The sequence below is a fragment of the Stegostoma tigrinum genome, chromosome 31, assembly GCF_030684315.1.
Source record: "Stegostoma tigrinum isolate sSteTig4 chromosome 31, sSteTig4.hap1, whole genome shotgun sequence".
NCBI lineage: Eukaryota > Metazoa > Chordata > Chondrichthyes > Orectolobiformes > Stegostomatidae > Stegostoma > Stegostoma tigrinum.
Genome location: NC_081384.1, coordinates 36,635,546 through 36,654,728, shown reverse-complemented (window position 1 = coordinate 36,654,728; position 19,183 = coordinate 36,635,546). Strand labels below are relative to the sequence as shown.

General features: G+C 39.0%; 1 protein-coding gene across 18 annotated transcripts in view; it reads right to left on the bottom strand.

Annotated features, from left to right (window-relative positions):
* Positions 1–19,183, bottom strand: part of tanc2a (tetratricopeptide repeat, ankyrin repeat and coiled-coil containing 2a) — a 778,741-nt gene that overhangs the window by 180,789 nt on the left and 578,769 nt on the right. For 16 of the 18 annotated variants that reach the window (XM_059638827.1, XM_059638832.1, XM_059638830.1 and 13 more), the window contains 2 exons: positions 12,167–12,292; positions 3,145–3,180 (listed from right to left, as the gene is read on the bottom strand). In XM_059638827.1, coding sequence (XP_059494810.1) covers positions 3,145–3,180; positions 12,167–12,292 — 162 coding nt within the window. The remainder of the gene's footprint in view (positions 1–3,144; positions 3,181–12,166; positions 12,293–19,183) is intronic. The other 2 variants (XM_048560291.2, XM_048560293.2) reach the window with 1 other exon arrangement.

Below are 19,183 nucleotides of genomic sequence, written 5' to 3'. Positions count from 1 at the left end.
TTGAAAGGAACTATCAGAGAATTAAGTGTCCAAAATGAATATCTCCTCCCAAACTCTAGGGAAATTGAGATAATTTGCAGCAACCTTCCTACAGGTCTGGCATGATTAACTTGAATTATTTCTGTTTTGCTCAGCTCAATAACACATTCGCTGAGTGATGTGGAGAGGCCTATACTATGATTTTATGTCACACCACATCTATAAATAGCTAGTTACCAAATCCATGCCACACAGAACATTTTATAACTATCATCCTTAGTTAACCTCTGATAGTTTTTAATGCAGGCACGCATCTTAGTCATGAAGATATTGCTTGATCTGCAACTAGACCATCATTTTCCATACATCTCATTGACATGTTTCATTATTGTATAAAGTAATCTTTACCACAATGGTGCAACTTATTGTAAATCCTTTAATGCAAGAGTTAAAGACAATTTTTTAACCTTGATAGAGCGTCTTATACTGTATCTGTGTGTTAACGTTTAGACTTCAGATTAAAATATGGGCTCCAAGTCTACTTTATAGTTTAACTTGTTCGCCAATAAAATTATCAATGTTTCTAATACTTCACTAGGCAAGAACATCTGGTATAAAGTGGTACTATTAAATATGGTTTTGAAGATGCTGGCATTCTGGGAACAGCTACATTTTAAGGAAGTCTCTGATCAGCTGAATCTGTTTTTCTAAATATCGGCAAGTCACCTTATTTGTCCTGTAACATTTGGGATGATTTACAGCACAGCAGCAATATTAACAGCTAAATAAAACAGTCTGCTACCTGGAGGAGCTGACTAAAATTGGTCACACTTCTAAGTATGATAATTTAGGATTGTTTTGGTTAATGCACTATCTTAATCAAAAATTGAGCTATCTGGAGAAGCAAGATTTCAGTAACAAACGTTTAATAGGGATAGTAATAGCTCTTGCGAGAAGCACAAAGTTTGTAAAATTCTTGTGATTTGGAATTCTTGCTTCAAGTTAGGTAAAATGGAGGCATGAAGGGAGTCATGTGACCTTTGTGAATTTTGCCTGACGAACTTAGATGGCTTGGTTGTTAAAAGGTGAAAGGAAGGCACAAGTTGTTTTACTGGGAAGATGATGTTGTGTATTTATGTAAGTACCATTTGGTGGACTGTCACTAGGGGTCAAACTACATGACAGTGATGATGTCATTGGCCATTTGGGCAGGAAACAGGTTTTTGACTAACCTTGCTGACTGTAGAGTAAACATCACCACAATAAAGCTCCTGCTATTTAATGCTTCAGTCTCCTGGTCATTCTTGGAATTTAACAGAAAGAACATCTGGAATCAATTACCAGATTAGCTGTTCTGACAGTAGACAGGTTGTTAATCTTCAAGTCCTGGTTGGAAGAATGCTAGGAATGTCAGGGTTTGAAAGCAGTCACATATTAAACTGTTTAATTTTAAGATGTAATGAATTTTAAATGATCTTTAGGATGATCTATTACCATTTCTACTTGGTACCAAAGAACTAGAGGCAGTAAAGGCTCACCATGCAGAATGAGATTAGTAGCTGTTGCTGAGAATGAGGTCATTGGAGGCTGCACTGATGATGTTACCCAGTAGGGTAACAAAACGTCTGCATAAGAATAATGAACCAGTTCTGCGAGCCAACCAACCACAACATCCACAACCCGAGCTACAAAGCTACTCTAAATCCTTAGAGATCATTGAGATTTAAATAAGGCAAAATCTGGATAGAACTGAATAGAGGTGAATCTCAAATTTGTTTGTCCCATGAAAATCAATTCAGGGTGAGAAAAGAAAGCAAGCATGCCTTCGAACTAAAAATCACAACTGTTTCTTGGAGAATGAAGAGCCCATTTAAGGAACAAAGGATAAAAGTGGTATGGGATTGGGTATTTTTGGTTGTTTTAAAAGTTGAATAGAGCAAATCTATTCCGTAGTATAAGTTGGCAATTGAAATAGTGTTTAGTTAAAATTGCTTTCAGTTTTTTTTAAAAACATTAAATGTCTCAAAACGTGAACTCTTATGGTGTGATCCTTGTCTGTCAGGCATTTGATGTTCAATTAAGTTTTCAACTAATCAGTCTCCTCAGGAATCATAACAGCCTCTTTGGCACAGTCAGCAGTAACAGAGTTAACGTATTATTCAAGGCAGATGTTACTTAGGGAAGGAAATCTGCCATCCTTGCCTGATCTAGCCTACATGCAACTCCAAATCCACAGCAATGTGACTGAGTCTTAAACAGCCTTTGCATAATTAGGAATGAGCAAATAAATACTAGCTTAGCCAGAGGCACCCACATTCTGTGACTGAACTAAAAACATTAATTAAATTGCCACAGTTTGCTGCAGCTTTTAGTCAGGATTAAGTCTATTTGTTCCACATTATCCATCATCAAAAAATCTGACCAACTCAGCCTGAAATATATCACTGATCCTAACACCATTGCTCGCTATGGAAGAGAATTCAAAGACTAACAACAATTTGCAGAAAAAAGTCCTCATCTTCATATTTAATGGAAGGCCTCTTAATATTTCAAAATCTTTCTTAGCTATTGTTCATTTAATGGAGTGTGCTTCCTGAAACTTTTGCTGCAATTTGATCAGCTTTCAAAACACTTCAGCCTAGAATTTTTAATTGGGCTTAATATGTTACAATTAAAGGGCTGATGCAATCAGAAATCTAGGCTTTAGCATGTACAGGAGATCACTATTATAGCTGAGAACTGTAAGAAAGTGCAACAGCAAAATCTGTTCTTTGGCCAGAAGATTTTTAAGTAGTTAAGAGTCAAAGGTTAGAAGCAAAGAACAAAAATAGGAACATGGGAATTAGAAACAAGGGCAGGCTATTTAGTTTCTTTCAGCCTGCTCCACCATTTAACAAGGTTATGGTTAATCTGGTTGTGGTCTCAACTTCACTTTCCTGCTGGTCATCCCATAACCCTCAACTCTGTTGTCTATCAAAAATAGGTGCTTTCCAGTACTTCTTTCTTCTAGGATAAGAATTTGGAACTAACTTTCTCAAAACGTATGCTTCTTTATCTAGCACCTACATACAAGGAAAGCAATGGATTATTGAGCAGCTAAAGACTGTGTTGCCATCAAATTAAGTTGAACACTTCAAGGTTATATTAACAAGAACTGTAACTTACGTGAATGAGTGTGCCAAGCATGGGCATTAGTGGAGGCTAAAGCAAAAATCAGAGAAAAGCCAGAAAGTGATGTAAAATGTTAGCAAAAATCACAAGCATAAGAGCAATAATAAACAGGCATCAGACTTCAAGCATGGCATGTACTTCTGATGCTAAACAGTTTCGTTTCATTCAGTACACAGATAGCCTTATTCGAATTTTCCTTTCCTGTCAGAGAATCAGCACATGATGTGACATTGTGTACTATGGAACTAAGCAGGTGCAAGGTCAGCTGCAACAACCATTTGAGATGACAAACTACAGACTCTTTTGTTGTTCTATTCTTGGCACTGCATTTTCAAGACTTGCTGTGCAAATCTTAATCAAAAGGTTGTTGCATCGTCAAATGAGTAGACAAAGCTCCACTCTCTAAACTCCATATAAGCACAGTTACATCAGTGTACAACCTCAGCTTTACAGCAGTCAAAAAGTATGCAAGTAGCATTATTCAGGAATTAAAGAATGATTTGGGTTTAACCCATCTGAAGTGTGCAAAAGCCAGATTGGCATTATCTTCAACATTTACAAGTTTAAGTCAGGAGAAAGTTAAAAGAGTACAGGATTGTACAGAGGCCATGCTTCAATTTATGGCATTTATTAATTCAAATGAGAAATAAATACAACTAAAATCCAATTAAAAAGCTTGGCATTGCAGCACAAAAAAGTACAACAGCAGATATTGCCCAGGTATAACACTGCAGCAGATTATTGCCTCAGGTTTGAAGCAATTAAACGTGAAAACTACTATACAACACAAGACTTTTAAACATGCACCATTAAAATCTGAGTTTTTAATGTTTTTAATGTTTTTAACCTCACAGATATGAAGTCTTGGTACAGTTCACATTTCCTATGACAGTTTTGTCTGCACGTCAACATGTTTCTCATCATTCCTACATTCAGTTAAAATGGGTTTTACCAACAGAAAGCCATCTCTTGATTCTAGTCATTGGTCATCAGTTCCTTCAAATTAAAATACTTGCTATAACTTATTTTAATTGATTTGATTAAAAGAAAAAAGAAACTTTCAAGAACATAAAAACATACTGCAACGGGACAATCGATTAGAGAGGAAGGAAATCACAGAGTAAATCTAATAACTTCTACCTTCATAGAAGGCAGCACAAATAACTCCCCAGAAATACCGGGAATGAAGGACCTATTGGGAAGGAGGAATTGAAGGAAGTCTGTATCAGTAAATAGTAGTAGTGCTGGAGAAATTAACAGGACTGAAAGCTGATATATTACTCAGGCCCTGGGGATTTATGTCCCTAGGTACTAAAGGAAGTGACCCTGGAGATTTCTGGATGTGTTCCAAAATTCTGTCTATTCTGGAACAGTCCTGGCAGATTGGTGGGTGGTAAACAAAGCTCATTAGTTTAAAAAAAAAGAGGGAACAAGGAAACAAGGAATTACAGACCAGTTAGTCTCACGTTAGTGAGAGAATGCTAGTCTATTATAAAGGATGTGATAACAGAGCACTTTGACAAAGTGGACGGGAATGGATGAAGTCAACATGGATTTATAAGATGGAAATCATGTTTGACAAACCTACTGGAGATTTTCTGGGTACATAACTAGTAGAACAGATAAGTGAGACGAGTGGATGCGAAGTATTTGAATTTTCAGAAAGCTTCGGATAAAAGCTCCACATAAATAGCTAGTACACAGGATGAAAGCAAATGGAATTGGGGGTAATATGGCATAGATTGAGAATTTGTTAGTGCACAGGAAAGGCAGGAGGAATAAGTTCTTCTTCAGAGTGGAGGCCAGTGACTAGTGGGCTACTGCAAAGAATCAATGATTGGGTGCCAGCTATTCACAGTATGTATCAACAATTTGGATGAAGGATTTAAATGTAATATTTCCAAGTCTGTTGAGGACACAAAATTTGGATGAATTGAATGGGAAGAGGTTTTAAGGAGATTTAGGCAAGTTGAGTGAGGGGGTAAATGCATAGCAGGCATTAAAATCTGACTTTTTAAATGTTTTTAACCTCACAGATATGAAGTCTTGGTACAGTTCACATTTCCTATGACAGTTCTGTCCGCATATCAACACGTTTCTCACCATAAATTCCTATATTCAGTTAAAATGGGTTTTACCAACTGAAAGCCATCTCTTGATTCTAGCCATTGGTCATCGGTTCCTTCAAGTTAAAATACTTGCTATAATCTTTTTTAATTGACTTGATTTAAAAAAAAGAGATTGTGACAAGAAACTTTCAAGAACATAACAACATACTGCACAGGACAATCTATTAGAGACCAAGGAAATCACATGAATGAGAGTGAGTTTGCCCACTCTGGTTGGAAAAACAACACCGTATTATTTGTATGGAGCTCAATTGGAAAAGAAATATTGATACGCAAAAGGATCTGGGTGATCTTGAACATCAGTCACTGAAATCAAGCAGGAAAGTGAAGAAGGTTTCCTCAGAATATAATGGGATCTTGATCAGATCGGGAAATGGACCGAGGAGCAGCAGATAGAGTTTAAGTGAATGTGCAGTGCTGCGTTTTGGAAAGGCAAATCAGGGCAGGACTTAGACATTTAATAAGAACACAAGAACCAAGAGGAGGAGTAGGCCATCTGGCCCCTCAAGCCTGCACTGCCATTTAATAAGATCATGGCTGATCTTTTTGAGACTCAGCTCCACTTACCCGCCCGCTCACCATAATCCTTAATTCCTTTACTGTTCAAAAATTTATCTAGCCTGGCTTAAAAACGTTCAGCGAGGTAGCTTCAACCACTTCACTGGGCAGGGAATTCCACAGACACACAACCCTTTGGGTGAAGAAGTTCCTCCTGATCTCAGTCCCACATCAGCTTCCCTTTATTTTGAGGCGATGCCCTTTAGTCCTAGTTTCACCTGCTAGCAGAAACAACCTCCCTGCTTCCACCTTTTCCATTCCCTTCATAATTTTATATGTTTTTATAAGATCTCCCCTCATTCTTCTGAATTCCAATGAGTGTAATCCCAATCTACTCAGTCTCTCCTCATAATCCAACCCTCTCAATTCTGGAATCAACTGAGTGAATCTCCTCTGCACCCCTTCCAGTGCTAGTATATCTCTTCAGGTAAGGAGACCAAAACTGCACACAGTACTCCAGGTATGGCCTCACCAGGACCCTATACAGCTGCAGCATAGCCTCCCTGTTTTTAAACTCCATCCCTCGAGCAATAGCAGACAAAATTCCATTTGTCTTTTTAATTACCTGTTGCACCTGCAACCCCATCTTCAGCGGTTCATGCACAAGGACACCCAAGTCCCTCTGCACAGCAGCGTGTTGTAATATTTTACCATTTAAAACATAGCCCATCTTCCTGATATTCCTACCAAAATGGATAACTTCACACTTATCAACATTGTACCCCATCTGCCAGACCTTTACCCACTCACTTAGACTATCTATGTCCCTCTGCAGGCTTTGTGTCTTCTGCACACTTTGCTCTCCCACTCACCTCAGTGTCATCTGCAAATTTTGACACACCACACTGAGACCCCCAACTCCAAATCATCTATGTAAATTGTAAACAATTGGGGTCCCAACACTGATCCCTGAGGCACACCACTAGCCACTGACCGCCAACCAGAAAAACCCCCATTTACCCCTACTCTTTGTTTTCTACTGGTCAACCAATCTGTACCCATGCCAATACATTACCTGTAATGCCACCATGTCACTTTATCTTCTGTAGCAGCCTTTGGTGTGGCACCTTGTCAAATGCCTTCTGGAAATCCAGTTACACCATATCCACAGGTTCCCCATTATCCACCATGGAAGTAATGTCCTCAAAGAATTCCACCAAATTAGTTAAACATGACCTACCCTTCATGAACCCATGCTGGGTGTTCCCAATGGGATAATTTATATCCAGATGTCTTGCTATTTCTTCCTTAATGATAGATTCAAGCATTTTCCCCACTACTGAAGTTAAGCTAACTGGCCTATAGTTACCCGCTTTTTGTCTACTTCCTTTTTTCAACAGTGGCATCACATTGGCTGTTTTCCAATCTGCAGGAAACACCCCAGACTACAGTGAATTTTGGTAAATAATTACACGCGCATTTGCTATTTCCCCCATCACCTCTTATAGTACCCTGGGGTGCATTTCATCAGGGCCAAGAGACTTGGCTACCTTTAGGCCCCATTAACTTGCCCAGCACTGCCTCCTTAGTGATAATGATAGTTTCTAGGTCCTTTCCTGTTATAACCTTCCTGCCATTAGTTTTCGGCGTGTTATTTGTGTCTTCGACTATGAAAACTGACACGGAATAATTGTTTAATGTCTTGGCTATTTCCTCATTCCCAGCTATTAAATTAGCCTTCTCATCCTCTAAAGGACCAATGTTTACCTCCATCACTCTTTTACGAATTACATATTTATCAAAACTTTTGCTGCCTGTTTTTATATTCTGAGCTAGTTTACTCTCACAATCTATCTTACTTTTCTTTACAACATTTTTTGTGACTTTCTGTTGAACTTTAAAGATTTTCCAGTCTACTAGTTTCCCCACTACTCTTTGCTTTTTTGTATGTGTTTTTTTTTTCAATCTGATACTTTCCTTTATTTGCCCTGACATCCACGGTTGGCTCTCTCTTTTCCTACAGTTCTTCCTTACCACTTATAATGGTAAAGTCCTGGGAAGTGCTGCTGAACAAAGAGACCATGGAGCGCAAGTTCATAGCTCCCTGAAAGCAGAATCACAGGTACATAGGATAGTGAAGGCGGCATTTGCTATGTTTTCCTTTATTAGTCACTGCACTGAGTATAGGGTTGTACAGGACATTGATTAGGCCACTTTTGGAATGCTGCATGCAATTCTTCACTCCCTGATACAGGAATCATGTTGTGAAAACTGAAAGGGTTCAGAAAATATTCACAAGGGTGTTGCCAGAGTTGGAAGGTTTGAGCTAAAGAGAGAGGCTGAATAGTCTAGGGCTATTTTCCCTGCAGTGTCAGAGGCTGTAGGGTGACATTACAGAGGTTTATAAAATCATGAGGGGCATGGATGGGGTAAAGAGACAAGGTCTATTCCCCAGCATAGGGGTGTCCAAAACTAGAGGGCATTAGTTTAAGGTGAGAGAGGAAACATTTGAAAGAGACCTAAGAGACAATTTTTTTCACGCAGACTGTGGTGCGTATATGGAATGAGCTACCAGAGGAAACAGTCAAAGCTGGCACAAATACAACATTTAAAAGGCATCTGGATGGTTATATGAATAGGAAGGGTTTAGAGGGATATGGGCCAAATGCTGGCAAATGGGACTAGATTAAGATATGTGGTCGAAATGGATGAGTTGAAGCTAAAGGTCTGTTTTTGTGTTGTACAACTCTATTACTCTATATACCAGCAATTATTGCAACAGGGTTTAAAAGCTGGTACAAAAGATGTCACTGTTGGCAGAGATGATGATCTCCTGACAAGAGGCTCAAAAACAAGGTAATATAGCCTCAGGGTGCAAGGTGGACATTCAGGACTGAGGTGAGGAGAAATATCTTCACTTAGAGCATGGAATTCTGCTAAAAATTAGTTGGTCAATTTTAAAAGCTTTATTCTATATTTTTCCATATTCTAAAAATAGGGTCTTTATATGAAAAAAGTACTCCGTTCTAATTTCATATCTGTTATGCCTTTTAGTTTGAGTAAAATCCACATAAATTCCAAAAAGGGTATTAATCTGAAGGGGCAGACTGAGTCAGACAGGGCAGACAGATAGGGAAAAGAGGAGGGAGAACGTTTTTCATTAAATTTTACCTCAATTTTCAGAATGGGCACTGAACTTTGAAACTAAACTAATAATTTCACTAATATTTTATTCACAGTTTGATGATATTAGTTTTACTGAGGACACTAAGTGAAATGTTCCTCGAAGTAAGTTTAAAACATTTGGATAGAGGATCTTTTGGTCAATTCAATGTTCAATCTTCTTATCCTTTTCATTTCAGCCAATGCACAAGGAGGACAAAAGAACTTTGCAAGATTAGTCTTACTTTAAGAATAGTTGTATGAAAATCAAATCCACCTTGAAAAAACTATCAATCTGTTTCACGGTAAGCTCTTGAAATTGTATCTACTTTAATTCCACAGGTCAGTAACCAGAATCATGAGAAAGGTATGATTCAAGTTCGGGAACATATTTTCATTGACCTCTCGCTGCATTTATACAAACAACACCAAATAAATAAATAAATATTTACAACCTTACAAGTTTTAAAAATGCAATAATTAGCACTCCCCACCCAGACGACATGCAAAAACAAAATGGCTTCTGGTGAACTAGCATCCGAGAAGGAAAGAATTCTCAATTTCATGAGTTTGCAGAGGTAGCAATGGTTTCACTTAATTAGTTAAATATGGTCGCTATGGGGATTCGGCAATGTCACTAATTCTATGTAACTCACAGTAGCAAAGAAAAATTAGCTTTCTGATAGAGCATTAGACAGTCCCGGGTTTGAAAGTGGGTTAGGAGCAGAAGGGTGGATGGGCAGTAAAACAATAAAATAATATAGAATGCGATCCCTCAGTTTTTCCTTCCAAGTGACATACCACTAGGGTGTAACTCAAGTTAATAAGGGTAGTGAAAGTTTTAAATCTCCTCTAAAGTTCATATCAAAACTGATCCATATTGAATGATGAAAAGCACACGTGAAGTCTTTCTCTAGAAGCAGCACTAAACTTCACTATCTATTACGTGTTCTAATTCATGTTTGACCAATAATGGTGAAAATGCATCTCAATCACCTTAGGTGGACCTAGCAACAGATTGCAGCCCTGGGTCTCAAATCTACTACCATCTGGTAGTGGCTTCAGTGCAAATTTTATTTAACTGCCTAAAACAAATTCTCATACATCAATAAATAAAACTAACATTAACAGCCACAGAAATTATGTGTCCTGTAAATATTGAGTAAATGAAATTATGATGTTAAAAGCCTAGATGTAGCAAATTATACACATATCGAATTTACTTGTTTGTTTACATTGTGGATAGACAGAGTAAGGATCCATTCATTATTAGTGGGTCTTTTAAAAAGTCCTGCTTTTAAAAGATGCCCTTGACTCATCAAGATGTGCACGTGTACTAGCCAGTACCTTTCGTTCTCCATTCTGATTTTGCTTTGAAATGTGTGCCATGACCTGGAAAAGATCCTGGCACATTAGAACACATTTGAGATCATTTTGCAAGGTTTCAATTAATTTTGTCAATCAATTCCCAGAGTATACTTTAATTTAGAATGTCTTAATTGTGCTACATTTTCTTGAGGGGGTTAAGTATGAAGAATTAGATTTTACCAGACCATCATCATCAGCTATGGTGCAACACAATATGTAGCCGTTCAGGCGATTGGCTTATCTTGAACACCTTCTGCCTCAAACCTAAGTTGATAATTGAAACAATAAATACAACTTGGAAAGATGCATAATTTAGTCTGGTCATACGATTTGATGGTCTGTTGGTTAACTTATGGATCTGAACAAATCTTTTAAATCGGCAGTACTTAGTTCTGGACGGTTAGAACATAAAAACAAGTTTTGCTACAGTTATACAAAGCTTTATTTAAATGATATTTGCAGCACTGTGAACAGGTCAGGACACTGCAATGCAGAAACAATACATTGTCTTTGCGAAGAGTACAGCACAGATTTAGCAGCATAATACTGGGGATCTAAAGACTCCATTCTTAGGATAAATAACAGAAACTGAGTTTGTATTTCCTGGAATACAGAAGACTAAAGGGTAACTTGATTTAAGTTTTTAGTTCTACATATGTCATATGGATTGACAGGGTGTATACTGAGCACTTTGTCTGGTGGTGTGTGGTCTCAAGCCCAACGGCACATAACCTTTAAATTTAAGTCAGTCCATTTAGAAGAAAAACAGGAAACGGTTCTTCACGCAAAGGGTATTAGAAGTGTGTAACATTCTCGCACAAATAGCAGTAAATACTCTCTCAATTAATACATTTAAATACAATATTGGTAGTTTCTTTTTGCTAACCCAGGCTATTAAAGGGATGTAGCAGAGGGCTTAGATACACTGCAGCTCTAGTCTCACTGAATACTGGAAGAGGCTCAAGGGGTTGAATGGCCTCTTCCAATTCCTATGAGTTGAGCTGATAAATATTCTGTAAATATTTTATAAAACGTTACTCTCATCAATCCATTGGAACAACATATATGTGCACAACACATTTTTCCAATCAGTGACGCAGAATGGATGCTTCTCCACGATTCCACACATGACAACAATTAATTTTAACTTGGACTGAGAAAACAATACGCTGAGGTGGCGTGCTTCTTTATGAAGTAGGGTGATAAAAATATCAAATATTGTTGATCGGAAAGTCAACACAGGATGTTCGTGCTCACCAAGGAGCAAACTGTCAGTGATAAATTCAGACCCTGAACATAAGTTAAGTGACTACCTCAGCATCTACAAAGCAGTCTTTTTAAAAGATACAGAAATGCAATTCATGTGAAAATCAACTCCTCCAAGAAAGAAAAAAAAGTGAGTTCCAAAAAATGAAACTGATGGTTAAAAACAGTAAGGCAGCCAAGTGGCTGAAAGCACCTCCTTCTGAATGTAAGGAGTTCCATCTCACTGGTGTAGTTTTTGTCAATGACTGGACCAGCCAGTTTCATGCCAAATCAACATGATATCATTCATCATTATGGCCTCACCAATACGTCTTCAAGAATAAATGTAGATGTTTAAGGTGGGTACTTTTAAATATCAGCATCCAAATGGGCCAGGTCATCAAGGCATTTGCGTTGAAGACTTAACATTTCAAGTTATTCCATTCAAATGAAAAACATCAATAAAAAGCTTGAAGCTTAACATAGCACCTCCCAACCACCTGTTCACAGTAGGCCATAGAGGGTGTTACAGTGTATAGAGGCTGTTAATTAGGAGGAAAAGACCTGGATAACAAAATGCTACTCAGCATAGCACAATCTGGCCTGCTGCTTACCTCGAAGGTCCTGTGGGGTGCGACCTCCGACCACATGCTGCCGTGGCATTCTCAGAGATGTCCGCAACGGTGTGTGTCGCTGTTCATCAAGATAAGCTAGATCTTCTAGATGAGCAGAGCTTGTAGCTAGAAAACAGAAAATGTCTTTAGTGTAGACTAAGTTAAATATTGAATGAATCAAAAAGTCGAAACACAGGTTTTTCACTCCCCTGAAGAAAATGCAAAATATATTTGAACCAGGCTAGGCTCAAAGGTACTTGGAATTGCATTAGAAATGTTTGATGGAAAGGAATACAGGGACCTCCAGCACAAACAATAACACACACACACCCACATACACCCAAAAATAAAGCAGCAGCTGAGAATGTGACTTTGGGCAAACCCAACAGCTTTGCAGGTGGTGGCTCCTATCTAGAGAAGATCACAATTGATTCTGTACAGACTTTTTTGGAAACAAATGGTGAGATTGAACTTGTTTAAAAAAATACATTCTTTTACAAGACGACAAAATAAACATTCTTTGGATAATAATTTTCTCTCAAGAGGCATTTTAATATTTGTTTTTTACCAGTTGTCAAAACTCAAGACATAGAGAGCACTTTTCAGAATGCAGGCTGTGAACTAATTGAACGCTTTACACAGCATCACAAAAACCACACAAATACAGCTTTAGCCTATTTTATTTTAAGCTTTCTTATAAAACCTTAAATATAATTTAACCTTTCACTTACTGTTTACTATGGCTTTTGGTTACATATACAAATAGTTTTGAAAATGAAAGCAGTGCTGACATTTGAAAGGAGACAGTAAACACATTTGTCCTCATTTCTGAAGTTTGAAAAAGTATTTGGCTTTGCAAAAACAGTCAATATCCATGGCCTCACATGTACAACACACATTCACTTTGAAATGGTCTCTCAGACACATGTGGACCTTCAGCAGAGGGCAACGGCTGATAATCAGCAGATAGATTCCTAGTATTTTCTAAAAAACTCATTCATGAGATATGGCCTTCGCTGGCGGACAGTATTTATTGCCCATTCTTCGTTTCCTTTAGGTATTGGTGGTGGGCTGCATTCTTGAACTGCTGCAATCCATTTGGTGTAGGTAAACCCATGAGGCTATTAAGGAGGCAGTTCCAGGATTTTGAACCAGTGAAACCGAATGGATGGTGATACACTTCCAATTTAAAGTTTTAGAAAAGATCTGTAGCTTGGGTTGTGGATGGAGTTGATGACTTGCTCGGCAAGCGAGTCAACAAACTCATACACTTCCAATGTCAGGATGTTGGTTGGCTTGGAGGGGAACCTGTATTTGGTGGTGTTGTCATGCATTGGGTCCTACTGCCCTCTACTGTTTGTCCACATGTGTCTGAGAAACCATTTCAAAGAGAATTCATATTGTAAACGTGAGGCTGTTGATGTTGTGTTTGCAAAGCCAAATGCTTTTTCAAACTTCAGAAATGAAAGCAAATGTGTTTACTGGGTCCTTGTTCTTCTAGGTGGCAGTGGTTGTCTGTTTGGAAGGAGTTGTTTAAGGTACTTCGATCATTTTCTGCAGTGTGCCTTATAGATGCTGGGACTGAGTGTCAGTGGTTGAGGGAGTGAATGTGAATGTGGTGTCAATCAAGCAGGCGGAAGTGTTCTCATCTCTGAGCTGTTCTTGTAGCCACAGGATTTATATGGGTAGTTCACTTTGATTTCTGATCAAAGGTAATGCCCAGGATGTTGAGAGTGGAGGATTCAGCAATTGTGGTGCTACTGAATGTCAAGGGGCAATAGTTAGATAACAAAGTGTGGAGCTGGATGAACACAGCAGGCCAAGCAGCATCTCAGGAGCACAAAAGCTGACGTTTCGGGCCTAGACCCTTCATCAGAGGCTTAGATTTGCCCTTGTTGAAATGGTCATTGCCTGGCATTTGTGCGACATGGATGTTAACGGTCATTCAACAGCAAAGCCTGGACATTGTCCAGGACTTGGTGCATTTGGGCATTGATTACTTCAGTATCTGAGGAGTTGTGCATGATGTTGAACACGGTGCAATCATTAGCAAATATGCCCCATCCTACATTATGATGGAGGGGAGGTCATCAACGAAGATGGTTGGACCAAGGACACTATCCTGAGAAACTCCTGTAGATATACCCTGGAGCTGAGATAACTGACAACCACCACAACCATTTTCTTTTGTGCCAAGAACGATTAACAGTTGGATAGTTTTCCTCCCAATTCCCATTGACTCTACATTTGCTACAGCTCATTGATGCCACACAATCAAATGAAGCCTTGACATCAAAGGGCAGTCACTCTCAACCCCCTTCTGGAATTCAGCTCTTTTGCCCATGTTTGGACCAGGTCTGTAATGAAGTCAGTGGTTGAACAGACCAGACAGAAATCAAGCTGAACATCAGAGACCAAGCTATTGCTAAACTAATACTGCTAGAAAGCATCGTTGGTGAATCTTTACATCAGCCTAATGATCTAGAGTACATTGATGGGATGGTAATTGTCCCACATTTTTATACCTGGGTCATTTTCTACATGGTGATATGGATGCTAGTCTTGTGGCTATACTATAACAGCTTTGCTAGAGGTGCCAGTGAAGGCTGGCAGCAGGGAAGTTTACATCAATGTGAGTAGCAGCTAAAATAGGTAAATGATTTGCAATGCTTCATCTGGAAAAGTACACTCTCAAAAGCAGTCACATGAGCAACAGCCTTTCATATAGGGAGAAAGCAGTTTCAGAGAAGAAGAAAGTCCCATTGATAATACCTTCACAATATTCACTACACATGGTGAAAAGGCCAGCTCATCATCACCTTAAGGGAAATTAGGAATTGGCAGGAAATATCAGCTTTGAAAATGGCACCCTCATCTAAGAATGAATTTGTAAACATGCAGATTTCTTTGTCACTAACATGGTCACTGGCCTTACTGCTGTTACCAAAGTAGCTACTTACTTCAGATCTAAGTGTAAAAATGCACAATTCCAATATACAGGTTAACATGCTGTTTATTCATATTAAGCCCTTGCAGTTTAGTGTTTTCTCACACCAGCAAAAACACTGCATACCAATTGCTCATTCTTTCTTTTCCATCAACACTCTTTGCACAGAAAAAAAGTTTTTTCATGCTGCTTGTGCACCGTCAGTGAATTTTGACATAAAAGACTACATAAAACTGTTAAGAGGGTGAATGGACGAACCGCTCTGTTAGATAACCCAAAACACAAGCCCCAATCTGTTATGATGGGAGTAGAGGTTCCCTTCTACTAATTACCCCAAAACACCCAGAGAAGCTCATCTTTCCCATCGTAACCTGTTAAACAAAAGACGATCCTGCATCTCCACTTTACGAATGAGAAACTATTTACTTGCTTAACCCTAACAATGAACAAATTAGCAGAATTACTAACAAACTAAACAATTCCCCACCCAGGCTACTAACTACTTCAACACTGGTCTAAATTCTACTGGAATGCTGATCAAATAAACAAGACTCCTTGTACAGATCCAGTCAATAAAAAAAAATATCTTAATATCTCTAAGTTCGCATAGTCTATTGTCTTCTCCGTTATCTCCAATTTCCTTTTGTTGATATCATGTCACAAATGCCTTTCTTCTGCTGATTCTGCCGTCTTAGATGTTTTTATCTTAAATTTCTTTGGTAGGGACTTTGGACTAAAATGCCGTGGTACCTTTGACGGCTCTTTTCAGAGAGCTCAATTTTACGTGAAAGCCAGGTTTGTATCTCAGATGGCAGACTTGCTCTCGCTGCACATAGCAGTTCTCTCCCCCTGGTTTTGCCAAATGCCCTTATCTTTATTAATGTAATGATAAAATAGTATTTCTTATGTAAAATTGGTTTGATGTTGTCAACACCATCAGTTTTTAAATTCAGGTAGCTTTGAATTACTGAGTGCTTGGTTTAAATTTATTGGTCAAATTCAATCTTGCTGCCTTGATAAAAGTACTGCTTGACTATTCAATATAAAATGTTTTCATTTGGATGCTTTTGCACTTCAAACTGCTAGCCAGACATCCTTTTTAACTCCAAAAAATCACGAACTTCTAGAGGGAGAACACACAGCTTTTCCCCCCACTATCATTTTTACCAACAATTTCTAACTTTTTCTGCCTTCCATTTCACAAGTACGCTAGCCAACTTCATAACAAAACCTCACTTCAAAATACAATGCAACCCTGTTGGAGATTCTCTCTGATATATTCTGACATAATTGGAATGTTCTAGCATGCATTTTCTGCAGTTCTAGTTTTACACATCTATTTGTATATTCCGAAGGGCACTATCCACTGCACTTAGTTAAAAGAAGGTCAGTGCAATTCATATTTCTCTATCACACTCTCTCAGGTACCATCTCTTAAAAGGGTGTTGGCACCCATGAACTTCTATTTTGATTACGTTTGTCAGTGATGATTGATTGCCAAAGTTCTGTGGTGGTTTGTTGTTGCTTTCCACAGTATATGCTTGACCAGAGAACACACTCATTGTCTACCACCTGTTGTATTGGAAGGATTTACAGATTGATAATTAGTCAGATTGATCATGTTATGAATGTGTCCTAAACAGTCAACACGTCTCGAATATGGAGCTTTGTTGAACCACAAAACCATTTGAAATTTACATCACATAGTCTAAATAGCACTCGTGGGATTTGCATGGATTTGGTTACAAGATTCAGATAAATCTAATATTGTGCCCATTAACAACCCCAGTGAATGCTTCAAAGTGGGGAAGAAAATAACAACGCACAAGGTTCAAAATAAAGCTGTTAGCATTCAGATCCAGAATCCTTTAAAAATGCAGGTAGGACCTACATGTAGAAATTCTGGTCCAATTCCAATAGATATCACGTTTGCTAGGGACTGCAGTGGCAGGCAGAAATCACACTGATTGTAAACTTGAACTCAATAGTGCCATTGGAAATTAGTATAGAGTTCAAACAGATCCATTGTTTCATTATCTTTAACCCACAGCATGGCAGCTATCAACTTATGGTGTAGCTTTAAATGCTTATGAAGGGCAATAACCTGTGATTAAGTAATAAGCCATAATCTGAAGTTTTTTAAAACTCCAGCTGCTTAAATATAAGCAAAACGGGATGCAGGTGACAGTGAGGGTTAAAAGATACATTCCTCTGGATGTCTTCAAATGGCAGATATCTGGTATAGGTTAAGGGAAAAAAAACCTTACCATCTGCTATTAATGTTTTAACTGAGGTTTTTGGTAGGGCCAATCAGGGATAGTGGAGTAAATGTGTGCGGACTCAGTAGGGGAGGTAATGAATACTATGCTTCAGTACTCACCTGTGAAAGGGACCTTGACATTTGTGAGGACAGCATGAAACAGGCAGATATGCTTGAACAGATTGATGTTAGAAAGGAGGATATGCTAGAAATTTTGAAAAACGAGGATGGATAAGTCCCCTGGGCCAGACGGAATATACCCAAGGTTTCTACAGGAAGGGAGGGCAGAGGCTGCAGCACCTTTGCCGATGATCTTTGTGCCCTCGCTGTCCACTGGAGTTGTACCAGATGATTGGAGGGTGGCAAATGTCATTCCCTTGTTCAAGAAAGGGAATAGGGATAATCCTGGAAATTACAGATCGGTCAGTCTTACTTCTGTGGTGGGCAAATTATTGGAGGGGATTCTGACAGATAGTATTTGTGATTATTTGAAAAAGCACAATATGATTAGGAATAGTCAGCATGGCTTTGTGAGGGGCAGGTTATGCCTCACAAGCCTTATTGAATTGTTTGAGGATGTGACAAAACACAATGAAGGTAGAGCAGTGGATATGGTGTATATGGATTTGAGCAAAGCATTTGATAAGGTTCCACGTGGTAGGCTCATAGAAAGTAAGGAGGCATAGGATTCTGGGAAATTTGGCGATACAAAACTGACTGTCCAATAGAAGACAGAGGGTGGTAGGAGATGGCAAGTATTCCCTGGAGCTCAGTGACAAGTGGTGTTCCGCAGGGATCTGTCCTGGGACCTCTGCTCTTTGTGATCTTTATAAATGACTTGGATGAGGAAGTGGAAGGGTGGGTTAATAAGTTTGCTGATGACACAAAGGTAGGAGGAGTTGTGGACAGTGTGGAGGGCTGTTGTAGGTTGCAGTGGGACATTGACAGGATGCAGAGCTGGGCAAAGAGGTGGCAGATGGAATTCAACTCGGAAAAGTGTGAAGTGATTAATTTTGGAAGGTCGAATTTGAATGCAGAATACCGGGTTAATGGCAAGATTCTCAGCAGTGTGGAGGAACAGAAGAATCTTGGGGTCCACACCCATAGATCCCTCAAAGTTGCTACGCAAGTTGATAGGGTTATAAAGAAGGCATACAGTGTGTCGGCTTTCGTTGGTAGGGGAATTGAGTTTAAGAGCTGTGAGGTTATGCTGTACCTCTGTAAAACTCTTGTTAGACCACACTCCGAATAGTGTGTTCAGTTCTGGTTACCTCATTATATGAAAGATGTGGAAACTTCAGACAGGGTGCAGAGGAGATTTACCAACGTGCTGCCTGGACTGGAGGGCAGGTCTTTTGAGGAAAGGTTGAGGGAGCTAGGGCTTTTTTCATTGGAGCGAAGGAGGACGAAAGGCAACTTGATAGAGCTGTATAAGGTGATGACAGGCATAGATAGAGCGGATAGTCAGAGACTTTTCCCCAAGGCAGAAATTATTACTACGAGGGGGCATAATTTTAAGGTGATTGGAGTAAGGTATAGGGGAGATGTTAGAGATAGGTTCTTCACACAGAGTGGTGGGAGTGTGGAATGCACTGCCAGCAGTGATAGTGAAGTCAGATACTTTAGAGATTTTTAAGCGACTCTTGGATAGGTACATGGAGGATAGTAAAATGTAGGGTATGCAGTGATCTTAGTGGGATAATAGGTTGGCACAACATAGTGGGCCAAAAGGGCCTGTACCGTGCTGTACAATTCTTTGAAAGATCAGGTGATGTAGCTAGCTATTAGTATAAATAGCTAGGCACAATAT